At 43.3% G+C, this 22723-nt stretch overlaps 1 protein-coding gene across 2 annotated transcripts in view; it reads right to left on the reverse strand.

The window, feature by feature from the left end:
* The window catches only part of RAB8B (RAB8B, member RAS oncogene family), a 56838-nt gene extending 34394 nt beyond the window's left edge, over positions 1 to 22444 (reverse strand). The window contains exon 1 of one of the 2 annotated variants that reach the window (XM_045810615.2): positions 22244 to 22441. In XM_045810615.2, coding sequence (XP_045666571.1) covers positions 22244 to 22367 — 124 coding nt within the window. In that variant the 5' untranslated portion in view covers positions 22368 to 22441. Of the gene's footprint in view, positions 1 to 22243 lie in introns of both variants that reach the window. The other variant, XM_087856892.1, reaches the window with a different exon arrangement.
* Between the last annotated feature and the right edge of the window lie 279 nt (positions 22445 to 22723).

Consider the following 22723-nt stretch of genomic DNA (forward strand, 5'->3'; position numbering starts at 1 on the left):
TCAAATAATACCCCTCAAGAATCTCTCCTGAGACCCCTCACCCCCTCAACAGATAATGATGTTGACAGCTAGAATGAGATAGGCCATCATTAATAAAAATAGCTATCGCTTCTCAAGAGCCCACTTAGTGCCAGGCACTGTGTTAGGCATACTTAACTATACTTCATCACTACTCTCATAACAAGGCTGCATGGAGGATAAATACGCCCATTTTACACAACAGGAAACTGAGGTCTGGGTGGAGGAAGGCGAATGTCCAAATCGAGGCTTGGAGGAGGGATGTGCATGCAAGAGGAAGGGCTCTGGAACTGAATTATGCAGACACCAGTCTTCAACTTCCAGATTCCCTGGGGCCTAGCTGCCGGTTTGGGGCAAACATGGTATTTGGTCATAAACAGCAACAGTAGGTAGGTATCTGCCTTGTTTGGAATGGGGAAGCTGTAGAGAATGCAGACACCTGATCTGATGAAGAGACACAAGTTGCGAGGATAGGAGAGCTTTAGACGCCCTGTTCAATTTGAAAGAACTTAATTATTAAACAAGAAAAGTACATATAAATACGATCTATGTATTTCATAGAAAATATTTTTTCTTTAGGAAAAAAACCCCAAAAAACAAAACAACCCACCACTACGCGCAGTTGTTAAGTTAGGAGGGAAAAACCAGAAATGTGAACTCTCAAAAGCAGAAACTCACATCACAAGGGTTACACAAGAAAAGAGAAATGAACTGTAGAACTGAAATTGGAGGCAAGAGATCCCGCCCTGGCCACATCCATTGTCAGATGCATGAGCTCTGGAAAGAGTTAGAAACTGTGCACACCCATTTCTAAGGAATTCAACACCACTGAAGAATTCCTTTTTTCAAACTGAAATTAAGCTCTTGGATAGTTAGGTTAGACAGACTCTTTACCTCCCAGGCTGTAGTACCGTAAAAAGAATGACCAGTTAGCATTTTTAAGCACTGGAAATTTCTACGTTTGACAATGTTGGTGCAGAAAAGGAAGCCACTTTTTATTTTATTCTTAAGAGCAGATGTGACACAGAGATAAGAATAAGTGGAAAATGTAGAAAGTTACTTGGCAGACAAAATTTACTCATTTTAAGTTTTAATATTCACAAACAAAAGCAGTTGAGAAGAACTCATGCAAGAATTGCCCTGAACCAGAGGAAGACTGTTTTATATTTTCATGGGGTTGGTGGGTTTTTTTCAGGGTCCATATTACAATTTAAATTTACAACTTAAGCTTTTATCATTATTTTTAAGATGAAAGCTGCATCATCTAAAGTCATAAATGCACAGCCTACTGAATTTAAAGGAGGGACACATTACAGTTTTAAGCATAAATTGAGTGACTAAATGAACCAGAAATTCTTTAGGCAGTACAGTGGCTTTTCTGGGCATTTGGCACTATTTGGAGGACTGTGATTTACTAAACACCAATCCACCGAGTCATATTATGACTGCTCCCTTAACCTAACCTCTGCCTCCCTTCCCTCATGCCACCTCCCTACATAGCCACTCGTTTTGGGTAGTGAAATAGTAGCTACAGGACATTTATCCTCATCGGATTTTATTTGAAGAAAGAAGTCAGAAAGCAATTATGTAGTATAACTTAGTTATAATTGCAGGTACCAGCTAGGAAGCAGAAAAATGAAAATTCTTTTAATCTGTGCCTTAAAGATTAAATGATCCCTAGTTTTGAGGAGATGTCAGTTAGAACCTAGAGAGTTTCCTTTTGATTTCAAAGGGGTGAAAGGGAAGAAAAAGGAGGAAGGGAGGCAGGAAGGGTGGGGACGGAGGGATGGAGGAGAGAGGGAAGACTTAGATACTAAAACATGCTTTAGGTTTCTGCCAGAGTCTTACAAAAACCTAACACAAACCTCATAGTTAACCGACAGTGGCATGTGCTTTTAATTATATTCTGAAAATGTGCAAGCAAGCAAGGCAAAATTATATCATGGTTCTCATTTACATTTATCATTCCCTCTCTACGGGAATATATAATCACATACAGACATCTGTGGGTGATTATATGTGAAGATGGGCCTTTCAAGATCAAGTTTAAAAGTTCTAGTGTCTTTCTTCCTATTCATATACCAATCGGGAGGCAATTCACTAGAGCTGTTTTAGCGAATAGGGAAACGTGAGGAAGTCCAGAGGCTATCTATCTCCCCACCATGTAGGAAAATTTTGTAATAATTTCCCTGAGCCCCACCCCCCTCCTCCCCACAGTAAAGCTCAGAGATGACTTTTCTTTGCGCTATTTATAAGAATCACTTTACACTTTACAACACTTTTCTTTGTAAGGATTCCCTATTTTTTTTCTTGAGTCAAAAGTAACACCAAATCATCACCACAATATCTTGACTCTTCTGAGGCTCAATCAGAATTTCCCCTCCCCTGGCTGAAAGTGAGATTTGCTAATACAAAACATTTCCAAGCAAAATGGGGTTAGAATAGAATAAATATTAGTCACAGACAAACATGAACTGAAACAGAAAAGGTGCTGGTGAAATCCCTCCCTTAACAACTTTATCTCACAACTTGGAGGTTTAAAAATGACAAACACAGTGACCGATCCAGCAGCAACCAGGGAATCCAGTTTGTGTTGCTGTTTGGTTTTTGCTGTGAACTACTTTGACATGCTTCGCTTGTTACACACCAAGGATGCTTTTATACCAACTTAGGCAGGACCACAATGCATTGCTCTGGGAAGACAGGCTTCCTAGTGATACTGAACAATTAAGGAGGTGCATTTCACCCTCAGACAGGATATATATGACGGATATGGTCAGTCAATGAGGCAATATGAAGGAAAATGTGGTGCTTGGCCAAAAATGCACCAAAACCATAACTGGATTAAATTGGAGGTTAATTTTCAACTCTACCACACTCACTTTTACTTTTAACAAGACATATTTAGGGGTGCCTGGGGGTGCAGTCGGCTGAGTGTCCCACTCTCGGTTTCAGCTCAGGTCAGGATTTTGGGGTCATGGGATTCAGCCCCACATCAGGCTCTGTGCTCAGTGGGGAGTCTGCTTGGACTTTAGGTCTTTAGGACTCCCTCTTCCTCTGCCCCTCCCTGCGCTTCCTCTCTCTCTCTCAAATAAATAAATCTTAAAAAAAAAAAAAAGAGCGATATATTTAAAGGAAATATTTGCCAAACACAGTACCAAGAAGTTTTATAAAGACAATTTCAAATTAAGTCTCTCCCTAAGATCTTACACATTCTTTTCTGTTCAAATGGCCAACATAGTTAAGAGACAACAGGGTGAAATAAGCCTGTCAATGAAAGATACAGTGAGTGAGTACAGCCTGGAACAGAGCACAGTTATAATATTCCAATAAGTGAGACAATAATCTCCCAACCTCCCAACACATAAAGGGGCAAGAACTTCACTGCAGTGTCAGGAACATCTGCTCCTGAATTTTCCCACAATCTCAGCAATTTCTATACTTCTGATGTACAAAGGATATTCTATTATTTGTCCCCCTGTCAACAGAGAAAAGGTGGGCCGGAGAAGCCAAAAAAGATTTTAAAGCAAAACACTTAAGCCAGGGGCGCCTGGGTGGCACAGCGGTTAAGCGTCTGCCTTCGGCTCAGGGCGTGATCCTGGTGTTATGGGATCGAGCCCCACATCAGGCTCCTCTGCTATGAGCCTGCTTCTTCCTCTCCCACTCCCCCTGCTTGTGTTCCCTCTCTCGCTGGCTGTCTCTATGTCTGTCAAATAAATAAATAAAATCTTTAAAAAAAAAAAAAACAAACACTTAAGCCAATGAAAGCAGAGTTGATCAATCACTTTTACTTGGGCTTTTGCAGATTAAGACACGTATCTCCAACAAACCACAGAATCCTCCCCCAACCTCTATTCCTGCTTTTATCCTTTGATACTGTAAGGGCTCCAGTGGGTCACCGCCCAGTAGTATCTTTTGGCAAAAGAACTCTCCTTAGGTTGAGTTAAGGCCTGGCCCTTCAGAGTTAATTAGAACCATACCACACAGTACTGTTAGTATGCTGCTAGAAAATGCCTGTGGTATGATGTTAAGCTTTCATTCTCCCCAAGAGACAATTCAGTGTCTCATCTTTTATTTACATACCAGTTGCTCATAATAGAAAACCAGCCTACAGTTCAAAAAAAGAAGGCCAGTACCCACAGCCGTGGTTGCCACCACTGCCAGTGCCACTCGCCGCCCTTCCCCAGCCTTTTTTCAGTAGAAAAGGCAAGACCTAAGAGGCAGTGGCACACTCTTCCTTTTCCTCCCAAGGTCTTCTATGTCAGAAACCCTGCCATTTTCTCCAAGTCCAAAATGACCTCAGTGTCTCAGTGCGAAATGGTGAGACACGGCTCTACCACAGCTGGTCAAGAACCCAAAGGGAGAAGGTATTCTGCACTGAAGGTTGCCTCAAACATATACTAGGAGGCCTAGCTGTCATACTACTTATTTCTCATCCAAGTGTCCTTTTGCGTAATTCAAACTCAGTAACCAAAGATTGGGGGGTGGGGGGAGTAGAGGTAGACAAAGTGGGAAGAAGAAACCTAATTCACTTTTGAAAAATTGTCTTAAAGAAAAATGAAAGTGACAGGCTTGTATATGGCTCATAGACAGCTTACTCATAGCCATAGAGAAAGCCTCGCTATCTAGATCGGTCCGATGTTCACAGGGAGCTGACAGCTCTAGAGAAGGCCAGAGGCAAAGAAATCCTGCCTATCACCTGGAGGAAAGAAAATTTTCAGGACCTCGTCTGTCAAAATGAAATCAAAATCAACGTTCCAACAAAGATTTCACGGGTTTCACAGAAGATGTCAAATGTGTAATTTCTCAATTTAACCACCACAACCACAGCAGACCTTAATCCAATGCTTGCGATAGCTAGAGCTACAGTCTAAGATGATTTTGTCTTTGAAAGATAAATGGGCAGGGGCGCCTGGGTGGCTCAGTTGGTTGAGCATCTGACTCTTGATTTCTGCTCAGGTCTGGATCTCAGGGTCCTGGGTTTAAGCCCCGAGTTGATAAAGATAAACGGGGAATTATTCTCAACATGTTTTAGTAAGCCACTGTAATTTTAATTTCAGAATCATCAAAAAAAATTCTGAATACTTTTTAAAGATCCTTTCCCCAAAAAATGTGAGCTTTACTTAATCCCTTCATCACTATCATCCTAAGATTTCAGTTCTGTGACGATTTGTTTGAGCACCGATTATGTGCCAAGTACAATGTCTAGCAATGCAAAGAACACACACACACACAAAACAAGCTTCTGTCCTAAAGAAAGTTATCATGGGGTGGGTGGGGGGGGACGTAGAGAAGGAAGCCAGTCTACTTGAACACAGGAAGAACATGGGAGATGTCATGCAGAAGTCCAAAGTACTACAGGGTACAAAGTACCTCGGAAGAAAGACAAAGTATCTTCTAATGGGGGAGGGCCGGGACAAGCTCTGACATGGTGTCACGTGAAAGGAACATCCTGAGGAGCATCAGGAAGGAAAGGGAGGATGTCAACGGGCAAATATGAAGTGTGTTCATGAAACAACCCATTCAGGGTAGAGCAGTGATTCCTAGACTTTCTAACTTTGTGAACTGATAAAATTTCAAGGAAAGAAAAAAAGACGATGGTGGTAGGGGGAATGGAAGAAGTTGAAAGAAGGAATATACTAAGCTAGGAACCGTTACCTCATAAAATTTCTTGGGGAGAAAACTGAGCTAGAAATAGCCTTTTCTCCCTCAGAGAAACAAAATAGCAAGAACTTTATTGCAATTTATTTTTTTATTTTGCAAATGATAGTGAGATAAATAATGACCATCTATTATTGCCAGTGTTTTCTAAGTAAAAGAGCATCTGAATTCCAAAAATTATAGGAAGCACATCATCTCGAAACTTAAAAATGGCGTTCCTTCTCACACAAGGGCAGCTAGGAACCTTACACTGGTCACGTGAAAGCTTGGCCACGGCCTGCTGGGTACACCAGTTTAGGAGGCCCTGGGCCTGAGTGTAGGACTCCTGTGAGAAACAGAAGGAAATACAAGCTGACGCCTCACTGTAGGGAGTGTGGAAGGATAGACTGAAAAAGATGTACTCAATTAGGCAAAGTGAAAAAAGCTATGCTCTATGATGAATTTGATCAAAGCGTACAGGGTAGAATGGGGGGGAGGGGTATAGCCCCAGGCCACCTAGGGGACGCTGCAAAAGTACAGGTGAGAGGTGTGGAGGGCGTATATGACGGTGGTAGAAAAAAGAATGGAAAGGGGTTGGCAACAACTTATATGCAGGATTTGAGGAAAAGGAAAGAACCAAAGAAGGCTTCCAGGTTTTGAGCCTAGATAAATGAAAACAAAACAAAACAAAGCTAATGGTAGTGTTAACAGACTTATGAAAATTCATGAAAGGGTACGAGATAAGAAGAGAAAATGAATGCATTTTGGGGCGGGACATGCAGGGCAAGATGCTGGGAGAGGCTGGAGATATAACAAGATAAGAAGTTGGGGAGTCCTACATGGAAGACTTAGAAGGGGGCAAGCCTACCTCCTTCATCACTTGGGGATTTTTTTTAACTCTTTCTACACGCCAAGCACTGTACTAGGTGTTAGGGATAGATGACGAACAACAGAGCTGGGACCTGCACTCACAGAGAGTCAATCTGGCAGAAAGACAGACCTTCATGCAGTAATCACACAGATGAGTGTGATTATAAACTGTATTAAAGTGCCTAATTTCCAAAAGAGAAAAAAGGAAAAAATTGAGAACAGACACTTGGACAAGACTTCAACTAAAAGGCGAAACGAGGCTACCAATGGAAACAGAAGACACAGTTAGAAGAGTAGGAAGCAAATTGGAGCAGACAATTCCTGGAAGCTGGTAGAAGAATGAGTTTCAAGGAGCAAGTAATAAACAGTGCCAAATGCTGCTGAGAGGCCAAGGGGGACAAGCATGGAGAAAGGGCCAGTGGCCTGTTCAATGAGGAGGACAGGGTGACCTGAATGCAGTGTTGAAGCCTGTGGAGCAGGATTTCAAGGGGTTAATGTGTGAGGACACAGAGAAAAGCGCAGGTGACAAGACTTCCCTTTTAAGGAGTCAAAAACAAAGGAAAGGAAAGGAAAGGAAAGCAAAGGAAAGGAAAGGAAAGGAACAGATGGGTGACTTGAGGAAGTCATGCATTTATGGGTTCTCCTCATTAGAATGGAGACAATTACAACAGAGGAAGAGAAAGAAAAAAACCAGAGGATGTAAGAGAGAAGGCGACAACGGCAGGGGTCCAGTCACAAGAGAGAGGGAAGGTATTACAAGACATCAACCAACAGGTCAGCACTACCTCCTTGGAGAGAAGGGGAAAGGAAGCAAGGCAAGGTGAAAGTACCCAGAAATTAGAGATGGCAAGAAAAAAGGTCGAGGAAGCTCCTGTTAGGGGGTGGTGGGGTCTTTCCTGGAAACTATGGGAAGAGATGTGAGTGAGCCATGGACAGCTGGGAGTTGAGGAGATGGCACTGGCCATCAACTGGACATTCACTCAGCAAACACTCCCTGAGGGCCTTCCATGTGCCAGAGAGTGTGCATATACGCCTGAGCATAAATGAAGTTAGCAGGCATTTGTTCTCTGGGTAAAAGAGGAACAGGTTGATTTTCTCAATCTTGCATCTAGAAAAAGACCATAAGCAGTAACAGGTGATAATTACACATCCTTTGAAGCTGATGTATGTGCTAATGGATGAGATGTCACTATCGCAGGAGCCCAAGACCCATTCTCAGAAGGAAATGGATGGTGTTAGTTTACTTATTCCACAAACAAATACTGTGTGCCTGAGCACCGGATAAACAAGCTCTGAAGAGCCAAGGCATGGTTCCTGTCCGCCAGAAGGTCACAATCGGAAGTGATGATCTGAACGCTTCTGGCACATTTCATTGCTTGGAGCATTAGCTGAATCCACCGTCACAATCTTTATGCTTTATGAGAAGATAAGACTCTGGCCATCTGAAGATCGTTAATAAGATACTCTTCTGGATGCAACATAACTTTAAGGAATGGACTGGACCAGAGAGTTCCATAGCATGGTTTTTCAGTGCCAATAAGACTCAAAATGAACTTTATTTTATTTTAGATTTTCTTTTTAAGTAATCTCTATACCTAATGAGGGGCTCGAACTTTCAACCCCGAGATCAAGAGTCACACGAGCTCCACTGACAGCCAGCCAGGCGCCCCCAAAATGAATTTTCTTAAAACCACCGCAGCTTTTAAAATTACAAATCGTATGCACATAATCCTGCCTATGTTCTTTCTTTTTTTTTTTTTTAAGATTTTATTTATTTATTCGACAGAGAGAGAGACAGCCAGCGAGAGAGGAACACAAGCAGGGGGAGTGGGAGAGGAAGAGGCAGGCTGCCGGAGGAGAAGCCTCATGTGGGGCTCGATCCCAGGACCCGGGATCACGCCCTGAGCCGAAGGCAGACGCCTAACGACTGAGACACCCAGGCGCCCCTGCCTATGTTCTTTCAACTAGAGTCAGAAGAAAATCTAGCTCCTTAATTGGCCCTCAAGGCCCTTCATGACATGGACCCCACCACCTCCTGTACCAGCCTTATATGTGTATTTTTAATGTTTAAAAACACTTTTAAGCTAGCGAAGAGCATCTCACCTCACCTTCCTGGTCCAAAGCAAATACAGTACAAAACCAAACCCAATTTCAGCTTTATGCCTACCATGTCCATGTAATCATTCGTTAAGTACTAAATATCACAACAGGGAAAAATCGTGCTTCACACTCATACTGACGCATTTATTCCCCTAATTCTCTTGATGAGACACTTTAATGATTAAAAAGAAATTAATAGCATGTATCGATACTGTAAAAATGTGATTAATGACTTTTTTGAGATTATAGCAACATCATCTTGATTATTTGGTAAAGAAGAGCCTATCAACTAACTTTCAAGTTGGGTAATTTACTCCATTAAAGTCAGCTACGGTGTTTCAAGATTTAATGTATTGTTCAAATTCATGTATGCAAACAAACTCATTAAAATTCAGGAGACTTCACTCAGAAACTCGCTGCACTTAAAATTCAGGGCCCTAACAGAGGACACTGAGCTGGAATATTTAAATTGAAACATTTGTGCCTCCTAGACAGGGTACTTTGCACTGTTTTTTGTTTTTGTTTTTGTTCTCACCCAAAGGAAGAATTCAAGATGCCCCAGGAGTCCGCAGCAGCCAGAAGGCTGCAGAGAATTTACTCCTTACATTACACTGACGAGCTGCCCTTAAGGCCAAGGGCTGCTCTTGGACACCTTCTTAAAGCCAGCCAAGGCCAGGGACAATCCCCTTTACTCTGAGAAGGAGGTTAAAGACAAATATTTCTAATTCTGGCTTTGAAAATCGCATGTGGGCCTCAACTTTCAGAAGGAGTTTTCTCGAAAACTGAAGCACACCCCATTAAGTAACCAAAATGTTTCCATTCATAATTTTTATGGAACTCACCCTAACAAGTGCTTCTTAAATTACCTGGAAAAAACGAAACCCCTCACCAATTCCTGAGCCTGGCTGCACGTTAGCCCCTGCCCTAACCGCTTTACTACAGCACCGGCACTAAAGCACCTCACAGCAACCCTCTGCACAAAAGGAAAACTGACACCAACGAGGTCAAAAGACTTGGTGATCTCGCCCAGCTGGTCAGGACACCTGGCACCACACTGCCTTCTTGAAGATACTTTTTCTTTTTCTTTAATATTTCTGAGTTGCTGGTGGTGTAGAAAGGCACAGTGGTTAAAAGCAGACTCTGGAACGAGACTGCCTGGATTCCGATCTGGGTTGGTGTCACTACTTACCAGCTATGTGCCCTTGAGAAGTTGTTCAACCATTTTGTGACTCCATCACCTCTTTTGGAAAATGGGAATAATAACAGAATGCATCTAAGAGGTTGTTTTGAGAATGACATGGACCAATCCATGAAAAACGTTAAGCCATGGAGAATGCCTGGAACTGTACCTAGTACATAGTAGGCACTCAATAAATGTCAGCTCTTATTAAAAGCAAGTGCTCTAACAACGAAGCCCTGATGGATCACCAAGGTCCTCCCTCACAGCTGTCTGGACCTATCCTCAGTGAACTGGGACTGAGATCACTCACACACATGCCTTTTTTGTGCATGTCCCATGTGCCGCAGCCAACAAACACAGGACAATGCATTTCATTCTCAAAATAAAATGAAACCAAAATCCATCGATAAAGAAAATGCTTAAAGCATTTGCCCAAGGCTCTCAAATAGGACTTGAACTTGAATTTGTCTCAACAGCCCAAGTTCTTTTATCTACACCATGTTATTTTGGGTTCCTAAGTCTACTTTTTCATTTTGTCCGTGAATCCTTTCGTTATCACTCAGGATCAGAGTTTTGGAAGGTTCTTTAGAGTGTATCGCACAGCACGTTCCCTTTTTGCTTCTGAAGAAATGGAAGCCCAAGGAAGTTTACTACTGAGCTGCCCACAGTCCTATAATGAGTGTCCCTGCTACAGTGGCACACTGCCACTTTTTCCTCTTGGATGCTGGTGGCCTGCCTCTAGGAGGCCCTCAGCTCTGCTCCTAATCTTCTAGGGACCACCGTAAAAATCCAGAATGCAAAGGCTAGATGAGAGACCTAGGGGCTCCCCTAGCAGGCAACTTCATGAGTTTTAGCAGATGGGACTTTGTTTTATCAAGTTTAGCTGCTCGGGCCTTTCTGCTTTTTGGCTCACAGCAGCATTCTGGAAACTCAGGGCTAGCAAACCAGTCAGGTGTTAGTCTAGTCTACAATGTCCCTGCGACTTTGAGGAAAACTGCCAAACAGGGCTTTACAAACAAAACCCAGAGTAGAGACGATTTCACCCTGAAAAAAAAAAAAGAACAGGACAGGCTAGCATAAAGTTTAAACTTAATTTGTCAAAGGAAAGAAGCTTACAATTAAAGCAGCTATTCCTAGCACATTACAGTCTAAGGCCAACAACATACAAGCGTAACAACCAATGGCCCCATGTGGAGAGGCAGTGCTGAGATGCCATAATAATTAGTTTCCTTTTCACAAGAGTTGGATTCATAATTAAACTTTGTCCCTTCCTGCCCCCATTCTGCTGTGCACATATTTGACTGCTTCCTAAGGGACTGGGTTAGAGGCCAGGAGACAACCCCAAACCACAAGTCCATTGACCTCTCAGGGCCAGCAGGCAAGGCAAAGCTTGCCTGTGTTAGCTGTGCAGGAGCTTGTCTGGGGACAAGCTGATTTCACCTTTCCGTGCAACACACTTCTCAAGTCACTTTACACAGTTGTTACAGACCACTGAAAGGGACGGCTACTACAGCTTCAGTGCCAGTACAGTCAGTCCCACGGAAAACTCCAGGACCCCTTCTGGGAGGAGCAGGTTGGTGTAGACAGAGTGTGGTCATGGCTCCTCTAAGACTTACTTGATTGGTAAGTCAATTACTCTCTCAGAACCTTAGCTTCCAGAGCAGGGAGACAGCAATCTCTATCCATAGATGCCATTACTGAGGAGTTTCAATAGAGCTACAAGTGAAAGCACTTTGTGAACATAGGGTCCAAGAAAGTTAAGAGGCAACTGATACCATCTGCTAATTTAACTGGTCTCCCACCTAAAATCCTCAGTGACTCCAGCGCTTCTCAGGACAAAGTCCAGACCCTTGACCAGGTTTAGAAGCTCATCATAACCTGCCCTCTAATTACCTTCAACTTCACCTCCCACCTCACTGGAGGCTTCGGCCAAAGGGGATGTCTTGACTTCCTCCAGACGCCTGTGCTGTCTGGCGCACCTGCGGCGGGAGCCCTCCCTCCCCGCGCTCTCCCATTCTGCCCAACTAAGTCCTCCAGGGTCTGATTTCAGCTTACATGCCGTTTCCTAGTCAAACTTTCCTCTACCTCTCCTCCATGCTTTCACAAACTGATGTTTACCCGTTTGGAGCCCTCTTCATCATTGTGTTAAACTGACTGGATACTTGTTACTCTTTCCCCTCTCAAAATTTTGTGGATGAAACAATGTTGCTGAATGAGTGAATTTAGGGAAAATGAAAATGACTTAGTGTCTTACATTAGTAAAAGACTAACAAAATCTCTGCAGTTCCCAACCTAAACTTCCTAAGCAACCTCACCCCACCGCCAGCCTCTCCTTTTAACTGGTAAGAAAGCAAAGATCCTGAGAAGCTAAAAGATGTGACCAAAAGCAAATGGCTAATCAAGGACAGACATGTGCTTGGACCCTGTATCTCCTGGTTCAATCCTGAATTTTCTCCTACAGAATGCTGGCTATGTCCAGGCTATACCACTGGTGTCTTTTCATAGCAAGAGAACTGAAGGCAGATGAGTATAAGAGAAAAGAGACTTGAAATCCAAAAACGGATGCTCAAGGCCTGGCTCTGTGAGACCTGGAGCCATCTCCGTGCCTCCAGGCCTCGGGCCCCTCATCTGTCAAATGGAAGTTTAGCACCAGCAAATCTACACAGCAAAAAGCCTCTTATCTTTCTAGATTATTTTTCACCTACCTCACCTTGTTCTATGTAAAGAAAATGAGATAATGTGAAAATACTTCATGCATCTCTTCTCAAAGAAATGTTTTTTCCAACTTTTCACGTGTTATTTTTTTGGTGACATTCGGCCTTATTATTCAAACCAAAGCATTTTTAGAGGGGGAGGGGCAGAGGGAGAGGGCGAGAGAGAATCTTAAGCAGGCTCCAGGCCCAGTGCAGAGCCCGAGATGGGGTTCAATTTCATGACCATGAGATCAAGACCTGAGCCGAAACCAAGAGTTGGACACTTAACCGACTGAGCCACCTAGGCGCCCCGAACCAAAGCATATTTTAAGGACAGGATTCAAATTCATTAAGCAATCTCTTTAGGATTACAAAAAGTGTAACCAATTTATAAGATCAATACAGGCTTGGCTGGTATTAACTAGTGCTACTATTTCTTCCTTCTGTCTTCACGTCATCAAGACACTAGTGTTCACCTGCAAAAAGAACCTTTGCCCATAGTCATTAACTGAAGAAAGAAAGGACAAACCCTTTTTTCTTTACAGACACTACTTGATTTCATAGACTCACTGAATGCTGCAGCCAGAAGAGACTATGAAAACGGTCGAAGCCTGTATCTGCCTTTCACAATGAGAAAACAGGCTCAGTCTAACTCCTTGGGAGGGGCTTAAGCAGGGCTGATTGCAAACACACACCAATTGTTTTTCAGAGTATTACATATTTTTTTTTAAAGATTTTATTTATTTATTGGACAGAGACAGACACAGCGAGAGAGGGAACACCAGCAGAGGGATTGGGAGAGGGAGAAGCAGGCTTCCCGCTGAGCAGGGAGCCCAATGCGGGGTTCATCCCAGGACCCTGGGATCATGACCTGAGCCGAAGGCAGACACTTAACGACTGAGCCACCCAGGTGCCCCTCAGAGTATTACATATTTTGCAATAATAGATGATTTGGACAAAAAATGTGGTAAATCATATACTGAGATCATAATACAAATTTAAAATGCAATGGTATTTGTCAAAGTCGAAGGCTGAAGGGCCAAGATAGAGACACACCTGATATTACGTATGCATGTTTTTAAAATTTGATTATAAGGGCATTTTCTGGAAGTGAAAGAGATTATTTTGCTTTTCCCACCAACTTTCCATGCTTCTGTAAGACTGGAAATTCTCAAAACAATAGTAAGTAGACAAAATGAGAAATGCACTCACTCAAATTATTTGTTTGTGGACAACCTAATCTGTCACTGTTCATTACTGGCTAAGACTGAGACAAGCACCAATTTTTTCCTAACTAGTTTTAAACAATATAATACAGCAATGAAGTCAAAAGTCACCATTAATCCCCACGCCCTTTGTTTCTTTTCTTAAAGATTTTTAAGTAATCTCTACACCCAATGTGGGGCTCAAACTTACAACCCCAAGATTAAGAGTCACACACTTCTCTGACTAAGCCAGACAGGTGCCCCAGTCTTCACACCCTTTCAGGCAGAAGTTTCTAACTCCTTACCCAATAGTATCTCCAACTACTAACAAAAGCAAAAGGGACTAATGGAGTAGCCAAAGAGATGGACAGGGGCAGGGGACAGAATGTTGTTTTCATTCTTTTCCTCTTCCCAATCCAACCCCTTTCCCCAAACCCTGGTAAGGGTGAGGTGTTAGTGGAGTCCAAAGGAGACAGGGGTCTGAACCATTCCCAAACTGAAAGAGTTAACTCTCAATAAAAATTGTTTTCCATGCCATCTCAAGATTTTATTCAGAGACCTTTAGAAAAGAAAAAGTAAAAAATTCCTTGTTAAAAACCATAAACGGCTACTCCATCCAAATTCATAAGCAACAAACAAATTACAGTAGGGTTAGTCACTGACCACTCGCAATACAAACCCTTCTATGTATTTAGTTTTTGTGATGGATCTTGTGTATTTGTGTGTATGAGATTAGAATATTTTGTAATACCTATTCCAGATAAATTTTGCATAGGGCCAGAAGAAACAAACTCTAATAATTCAACTTTTAAATAGATCACCCTACATTTCTTGTCAAAATGTGATTGTGTAGAGAGTGTCCCGCCACTTCATATAGCAGGAAAACATCTATAAGTTATTAAAATAATTACTGCCAAGTTCTTTGCCAAAATATGCAAAATTACAATGTGATGTGGGGAAGTCATGCCAGTCCCAGCTCTGCCAGTAGAAAGCTATGCAACACGACACATTGCTTAACACTTTGTGGTTGGTTTTCATCATCTTGAGGTGGGATTCCATCCCTAACCAGCTTTTGCAAACACAGTGCCTTGAAGTCCTGCAATGCGGTCATCAGGCTGCAACGAGCACTGTCCTAGCCTCTCTCTTAGTCATAGCAAGCCTAATTTGATGAACGTGAGGACATAGAGAGCTTTAGCATTTTTTCCTGGGAACCAAGAACTAATATTCTAGGCTGAGGAAGATGAGAGCTACTTGGAAAATGTCCAAAGGTTCAGCAACAGGTAAATACCAAAGCGCCCAATCACACTGATGCAGAACGCTACAAGTAAGACAGCGAGAAAATAGGTATTTCATCACAGCCAAGTAACAGGTCTGCTGCAGAGAACAGTTTCCAATTGCCCCCACCACCTCATGTGGCTTCCCAAAGGAAGTCCTGAGTAACTCAGTAACTTAAAAAACAACAACAACAACAACAAAAACGCAGACATTTCTTCCTCTAAAGACAATCAGGAGATACCTACTTCCCTTAAGGTTCTTATTAATTCGACTCAAAATAAGAAAAATCCCCAAACACAAAACGAGCGGAGGAAAAGGACACATCTCCAGATACAACATATCCAATTATCATTCCCAGATACTATATTTAATACTGAAATTTAGCCCTAAGACGATAGACAGCAAACCTATTCACTTGAGAAAGAGATGGCAAATGTGTAGGGCAAAGCCACCCTCCCCTCCATCAGTGTGGCAGAGGTCAGGGACCCATCAAGCCCTTGGTCTCGCTGAGCTCAGTACTCTACAGCAGGCAGCACTGCGAGTGGCCGCCACCCATCCACCCGTGCTGGCATTCATGCTGAGGTCTGTTTCATCCCAGCTTTGCATGTTCCTCAACATACTCTGCCCAAATCCTGAAATGGGTCTTCAAAGAAAGACACTTCATGACAGTAAAGCACTTCATATAAGCCATAAAGTGGTCATTCTTTTCTACCTTATGTAATTTTAGAACGGTAATTTGAGCAGAAAACATAACTGTAAACATTCGTTTTACTCCAGACCCTACGCCATTCCAGTGAAATACACAAGTCCTATACAATAAATGTTTATATTCATCTCTTTAAAAACAGAATTTGGCTTTATTCAACCCAAATGCCCAGCCCAGTTCCAATCCACTCACTACCCTGTCACTCAAACAAGCACTGGGTAGAATACAGACACAAACAGAGCTCCATCTGCTAATTAAAACTGGGCACGAAACTGTTAACAGGCATCTGTTGCATTGTTTGAAGCTAATGGGCAGAGACAAAGCTGAAATGGTTCTTCTAAAGCAAACCCAGTGATTTCACTCATTTTCTATTTGGTATTTATGTCAGTGGGGGATTGGAAGAAGGGTGTTAAACAGCTTATTATGGAGACTAAAAGATAAGTGATATCTTACCTCGTCTAAAATATCGCTTTAAAACAGATAATAGATATATAACATTTTATACTGGGGAAAATACCATTCTCATGTTAAGAATTCCAATTAAGCACCTCTGATCGTATCTCAGACATAATCTAATCATGATACTATAGAGAGAATAATAACCAAAATTCAAGCAATGCTTTAATAGCTCATATAGCGCTTTCACGATTCCTCCACCAAGCCATTCATTCACCCAGTTGATGAGTCATTTAACACGGGCCTTGGAGATTTAAAAGGTGAATAAGGCTTGATTCCTGCCCTAGGGAATTCACAGCAACCCTGAAAAGTTGGTATAATATTATTAAACTCTATTATAGACGAAGGAACTAAGGCTCTAGAAGGACAAGTGACTCACCAAGGCCAGAAAACTAGGAATGGCAGATGCCAGGACGTGAACTGACTGCAGACCCACTGCTCGTCTTCATTCACCATGCTCTCTCCGTAACACCAGACGTGAAACAGCCCACTTCATCTGCTGCTTACATTTCAGAAGCACCCTATTATGTTATGCTCCACAGTATTACTCACCACCTGAAATCCACTTCTCCATCCCCACTCCAACCCTCTCCTCATCCTGCATGAAATCTCTTTCCTGCAGAATCTTCCCATTTCTAATACACACAAGAGAACTGGTCCCCAGAACGGCTCCGTGTGCAGGCAGGAAGGCAGGCGGGCCTAAGCTAGACTCAGCCTCAGGCTGTGCCAACAGCTCCCCGGTCGGTCTTTGGCTTCTGGTTCCACGGTTCTTTTGAGTCAGTTATCAGATTTAATTCAAAACTCAACTGCTAAATTTTTCCTGGTCTTCAAAGGCTAGACTTATTTCCCTCGAAGACAATATCCAAACCTATTTCCCTCTAGCTTTCTCAGTGGGTCCAAACAATCTTGGCGCTGCTGCCCAGAGAACCTCCTCCCTGATTTGCTGCCAGGCAGAACAGCTGGGAAAACTCTTTTTTGTAAAGTACACTTAGTCTTAAAACATATCCATATTGTATCCAAGACTCAGTTTCCCCACACCCACTCTTTATTTGCTGAATGGCTTTTCTCATTCGCTAGAACACTAATGAGGAGGTTAAGTTTAACCCTTTATTATCAAGCATTAAGCTCTACTTTTTCTGAAACAGTATTGTTATGAAAGCTATCGCTTAGATGGAAAATCTACTGACAGCTTCGAGAGAACACAATGACATTAAAATCAGGCTTTATGTACAAAATGTTCAATTTGAAGTTGCATGTTCTTTGCATATTTCTGTTTGAGAGGCTGAAACCAAGGAAAACAACCATGAAAATTAAAATCCATTTGCTCTACGTATCTGGATGATTCTCAGCCAAATGTTGATAACATCATGGATAAAAATGTAAATATGACAAACTTTGTTTTTCAGTCAATAAGTCTTGATAAAAGCCTTGAATTGCTACCAACCAAAAACAGTTTTTAATTTTAGGCTGGGGTCAACAAATTTTTTCTATAAAGGAAGAGTTCGTAAATATTTTTAAGCTTTGTAGAACACATATGGTCTCTGTTGCATATTCTTCTTCGTTTTATATTTCAATAACCCTTTAGAAAGTTAAGGTATTCTTTGCTTGTCTTGTTGATGGGCACAAAAACTGCAGGCCATATTTGGCCCCGGGGCCATACTTCGCCAACTCCTGATTTTAGGAAAAGTGAATCCACGAAAAAAATGCATACAGAATCAAATATCTAAAAGTGCTCTGATGAGACCAGGGTGCAACAATTAACCAGCATACTGCTATTAACATGATTTCATTAGCTGTTTTGCACGTGGAAGGAATTTTAATGACAGGATGCACTTTGATCTCCCAACCTGTAACTAGGGACACAAAAGAAAGGGCAAAGGTCGGCTATCATATGCAGAGTTATCCCAGGAGAAATTCCTCGCAGAAAAGCGTTAAGTGCAAAATCTAATTCCTCCCCAGAAAAGGTGGTGACTTGGATTTATGGAGCCGATCAGACTGGTCAGAAGGAGCAGCAGCTCGACTGGGAGAGGTCACACAGACTTGAACTGGGGGCTTCAGGAGAGGTTCTGCTACAGCCAGCTGTGCGATCTTGACACCGTCAACCTAACCTTAGCTTTCCTACTTAAAAATTGGGGCAGGGGTGGAAAGTCGATAATCTCCAGCTCCTTCTGCTGTCAAACTATGACTGTACTAAATAATGAAACCACTCAGGAAATACCCTAACAGGAAGAGGGGGGAGGGCAGGGGAGAGACAGCAAAGGGAAGACGCTCACGTTGTCCAGTTAAAGGACAGGGCTAGGTTTTCTCTTCCTGTTCTATCAGCACCTTGCTCAGTACAGGCCATTCCAAGGTGCCTGTGTGGCCTCATATCAATAGTAAACTGCACCCACATCCCACAGGAAACATAATGCACAGCTGAGTGTACTACTGTTTCCTAGCTGTCTTTACATTACATCTTACAGACATTTAAAACATAAATTATGATTATGTAGGAGGTTTAGGGAAGCTCATTGAAAACCTTTTTTTCAGGGGTGCCTAGGTGGCTTAGTCAGTTGAGCTTCTGCCTTTGGATCAGGTCATGATCCCAGGGTCCTGGGATGGAGCCTCATGTCAGACTCCCTGCTCAGCGGGCAGTCTGCTTCTCCCTCGCCCTCTCACCTCCCCTCCCACGCCCACCCCACTGCAGCTCTCTCACTCTGCTGTCTCTCTCTCTCAAATAAATAAATCTAAAAGAAAAAGAAAAAGAAAAAGAAAAAGAAAGAAGGAAGGAAGGAAGGAAGGAAGGAAGGAAGGAAGGAAGGAAGGAAGGAAGGGAAAGAAAGAAAAAAGAAATAAAATTTTCAGTTCTCAAACCTCTGAACTGAAAGGCTGGTTGGTCCTAGGCACTGGGCCTATAATTTCAAATGCATACAACATCCTTACTCAACAGTTAACGAATATTGTCTGACTGATTCACTGAAAGGGTCAGGAGAAAGATAATGTACCCTCCACCACCCCCAAGAGCAGAAAGGAAATGAGGGGAGCTGGGATCTCAGAGAAGGCAGCAGAGCCTTAGAGACATGAGAAGAAAGTACCATGAGACAGCCATATCTATAATCAAAATGACTGTCTCCTTCCTCCCATGATGGCCGAACCACTATCAAACAGGCTCTGAGGATGGCAGATGCCTTTTTTAAAAATGACTTGAACTTTGACAAAGCAATACTAAGACTAAACGTGTCTGCACGGGAAGAAAAAAGCACACGTGCGTATCTACCAAATCACCCACACAAAAACCTCAGGTGTTAAGAAATGGCTTTTTCCTGTGATGTTGACCTTATCAAGTTTAGTCAGTGAGGCTGTGGCAGACCCTGTCAAAATCCAGTCAGAAAAGCCCAGGAACTTATACACCGAGGTACCTCAAAAAATAATTATGATTGGGAGGAGATGGGCCACCAACTCTTACCTCAACAACTTCAGATCACCAGCAGATGGGGGAGAGGGTTGCAGGGAGTGGATATTGCTGCTAGAGATATGGACACTGCACGCCTATGTTTGTGGTTACTGAAGAATGTGTGGAACTTTTTTCACTAGAGTGATGTTAATGTTCACCTTCATTTCCCAGCTTAATTTCAAATGCAAAGCATTAGGTTTCAGGTAAAAAAATTTTCTGCTGTTTGAAGGCAGTGTGATACCACTTCCTGTCGGGCTCTGTGGCTAAATAAGAGGCATGGATGGATTGCCCCTCCTCCATGTCAACTGAAGACACAGCTCACAGCCTCTTTTAACCACATCCACCCCACAGAACAGACCAAGATCACATTTGAGACTCACCCCAAATAACATCTACCTTCTGTTCTACACAGTTTCAGGACACTGGTTTTCCTGCCTTCATAGCTGCAAGCCTACATGGAACCAATTTCAATTAAAAAAAAAAAATCCACATAAGAAAGATTCTAAGCCATCAGCATGAAAAGTAATTTTTAAAAGCTACTGTCACAAAAAGCAGCAGATACCCTTACAGGAAATGTGGGACAAAAATTAAGGCAAAAAAAAAAAAAAAAAAGGAAACTAATAAAGTTATTTCGAATAAGCAAAAGTCAACCAAGGAGCTTAACAGAAACCACATCAGCGAGACTCACTCACTTTTGACCTAGGAGAATGCTTCTGGGAGGGTCACACAGAGAATGAACAAAAGGCTACCCACTCAACTTGTTAGAAACGATCCTTTACCATCTGGACTGCACTATGCATTCAACAATGTAAAAGGTTTATTCGGGGTTTTGAAATAAGTACCAGCATCCAAAACTAATGTCCTTTAGTTCCTGTGACGGCTCCCACCAAATCTCTTAGGAATATACTTGAGACATGACATTTAAAATCTGCTTCCTCAGAAAAGAAAAAGTCCCACTCAAGAATGACTGCCAAGAACTTGCAACTCAAACTTCCCTAAGCCCAGACATCATAACACCAGGGAGGTTTCAGAGCACTCAATTCATATGAAAGAGGCCAGAACAAACAAACCATAGACTTCCCTAGTTCTCAATTTTAAGAGTGCTCTATACCCAAATATTCTTTTTTTAAATGACAAATTATCTTTAAAACATACAATACTCAAATACAATTGTTACCACAGCACCATAATAATCCCAGAAATTCACAGTGAAATATGCTATAAGAACCATGTGAAAGGTGCTTAAGTGAGCTACTATTAGAAACCGCAAACATTACCCAGACAACCAAAAGCTAAGATTCTTAAGGTACTTAATTAACTGCAGCTATTTAACAAAGGAAATGATGTTAAGGTCACGTGTATAGGCAGCTTAAAACCAGCTTTGATTTGCTCTTCAGTTATGGTAAGTTACAGATCTCCTTACCTGAACACAAAGTCTGCCAGGACAAAAGTAGAAAGGACAGCTCCCCGCCAAGATCAGGAAAAACGATTAATCAATTCAAAGTAATTGGGGGGTACACTGTATGTTGTGATTCATTTAGCAAGTAATAATTAAAACCAAGGCGAAAATGCATAGGAAGGCAGGCAGAATGTAAGATTAATTTCTCCGCTGACAAGTTATTGAACATTCAAGCCCAAGAATTTACAAAGTTGAGAAGTGTGGCTCCTCAAGAGATGGTAGTAAATTTAGGAGTGAACCATGCTTTCCTGACCACACCATTCCCAAGAGTCACCAACTCTCTTAACACCAGCTAACGCTCACAGAACAATTTAATACTCTGTAGACATTATTCCACCATTAGTCACGTTTTACTCTTTCTCCTGCACTTGAGCCAAAGGAAAGGCAGAGAGAAAATGGTAACCAGGGTTCCCAGTTACTGGAGAAAGCCTTGTCCCCCACGCTTTCCACTTCCTCTCCCTTTCCCATTTTCTCTGTCTTCTCTGCTCAACCTCTGGACTGTATAGTCTGCTTCTTCTTTTCCTTTCGATCTCACACCCAGCTTTCCTTTACTTTCCCCACCACCTGTCTTCGCTCGACCTCTGATCCCCTGAACTCTTCTCCCCATCCTGCAATTTCGTTCTGCCCCTCCCATGACAAGAGATCCAGACCTCTTGTGGCCAGGGCCCCCCATCCCTCCCCTCCTAATCACTCATTCCTCTGAATTCCCTTACGATTGTTGGGTTCTCACCTCTCTTGTCCCTTGTGTCTTCTGTTCTTTTACTTCACGTCCCTCCCATTCCCCCAAAGCTTCATTTCCCCCTTCGCATTTCCTTCCTCTTTCCTTTTAATCTATTTCACACCCACTATCCCCTTCTCTTTCTCCATGAGATTTCGTGTCTCCCACCCCCCACTTTGTCCCGCTAAGGCCCTTCCCTGTCACTCCCCCAACCCTCTCATTTCCCCCAATACCCCTAGTCCTTGTTGCTCTGGTTCCCCTTCCCCTTCCTTTGCCCCCAAGTTCCCTCTTCGCCCCACCCCAGCCTCACGTCCCCGTCCGCCCCTCTCCCTCACTCCTTCACCCCCTCCTACTGCCCTCGCCACCCTGCCGTCCCCGGGGTTGCCTCCCTGGGGCTCCCAAGCCTTCCTCCAGCCCTCTCCCCGACCCGCTTGCACCCGCCCCCCATATTTCTCTCACTCCCCGTCCGCGGCCGCAGCCCCTCCCTCACCGATGGTGGAGATGAAGGTGGTGTTGAAGGCGTCCTCGGAGAAGCGGAATAGGAGGCAAGTCTTGCCCACCCCCGAGTCGCCGATCAGCAGCAGCTTGAACAGATAATCGTACGTCTTCGCCATCTTCTCGCTCCGGCCCTCTGACCCGCGAGCGACAGAAGCGGCGGAGAGAGGCGGGGAGGGGGCCGCGGGCGAGGGGGCGTGTCCGCCTAGCCACCGCCGCTCGCCCCGCCCTGCGACCCGCCCCTTCCCTTGGAGAAGGCCTGCGCGCCCCGCCCCGCGCGGCCAATCCGCGGGGGCTTCGTCATCATCGCCCGCATCCCAGGGTTAGATGGGAATTGTAGTTCCTTGGAGGAGCCTCGGGCGTGCCCGGCGCCGGCTGTCCGACCAGCCCCAGGGGATAAAGGAAGATCCGCTCCGCGCCGGGTGAACGGGTGGATTAGATGATCACACGCCTGCTGGGAAGGAAGGCTCGGTTT

Source organism: Ursus americanus, chromosome 28 (genome assembly GCF_024610735.1).
Source record: "Ursus americanus isolate L20-20 chromosome 28, mUrsAme1.1.p, whole genome shotgun sequence".
Classification (NCBI taxonomy): domain Eukaryota; kingdom Metazoa; phylum Chordata; class Mammalia; order Carnivora; family Ursidae; genus Ursus; species Ursus americanus.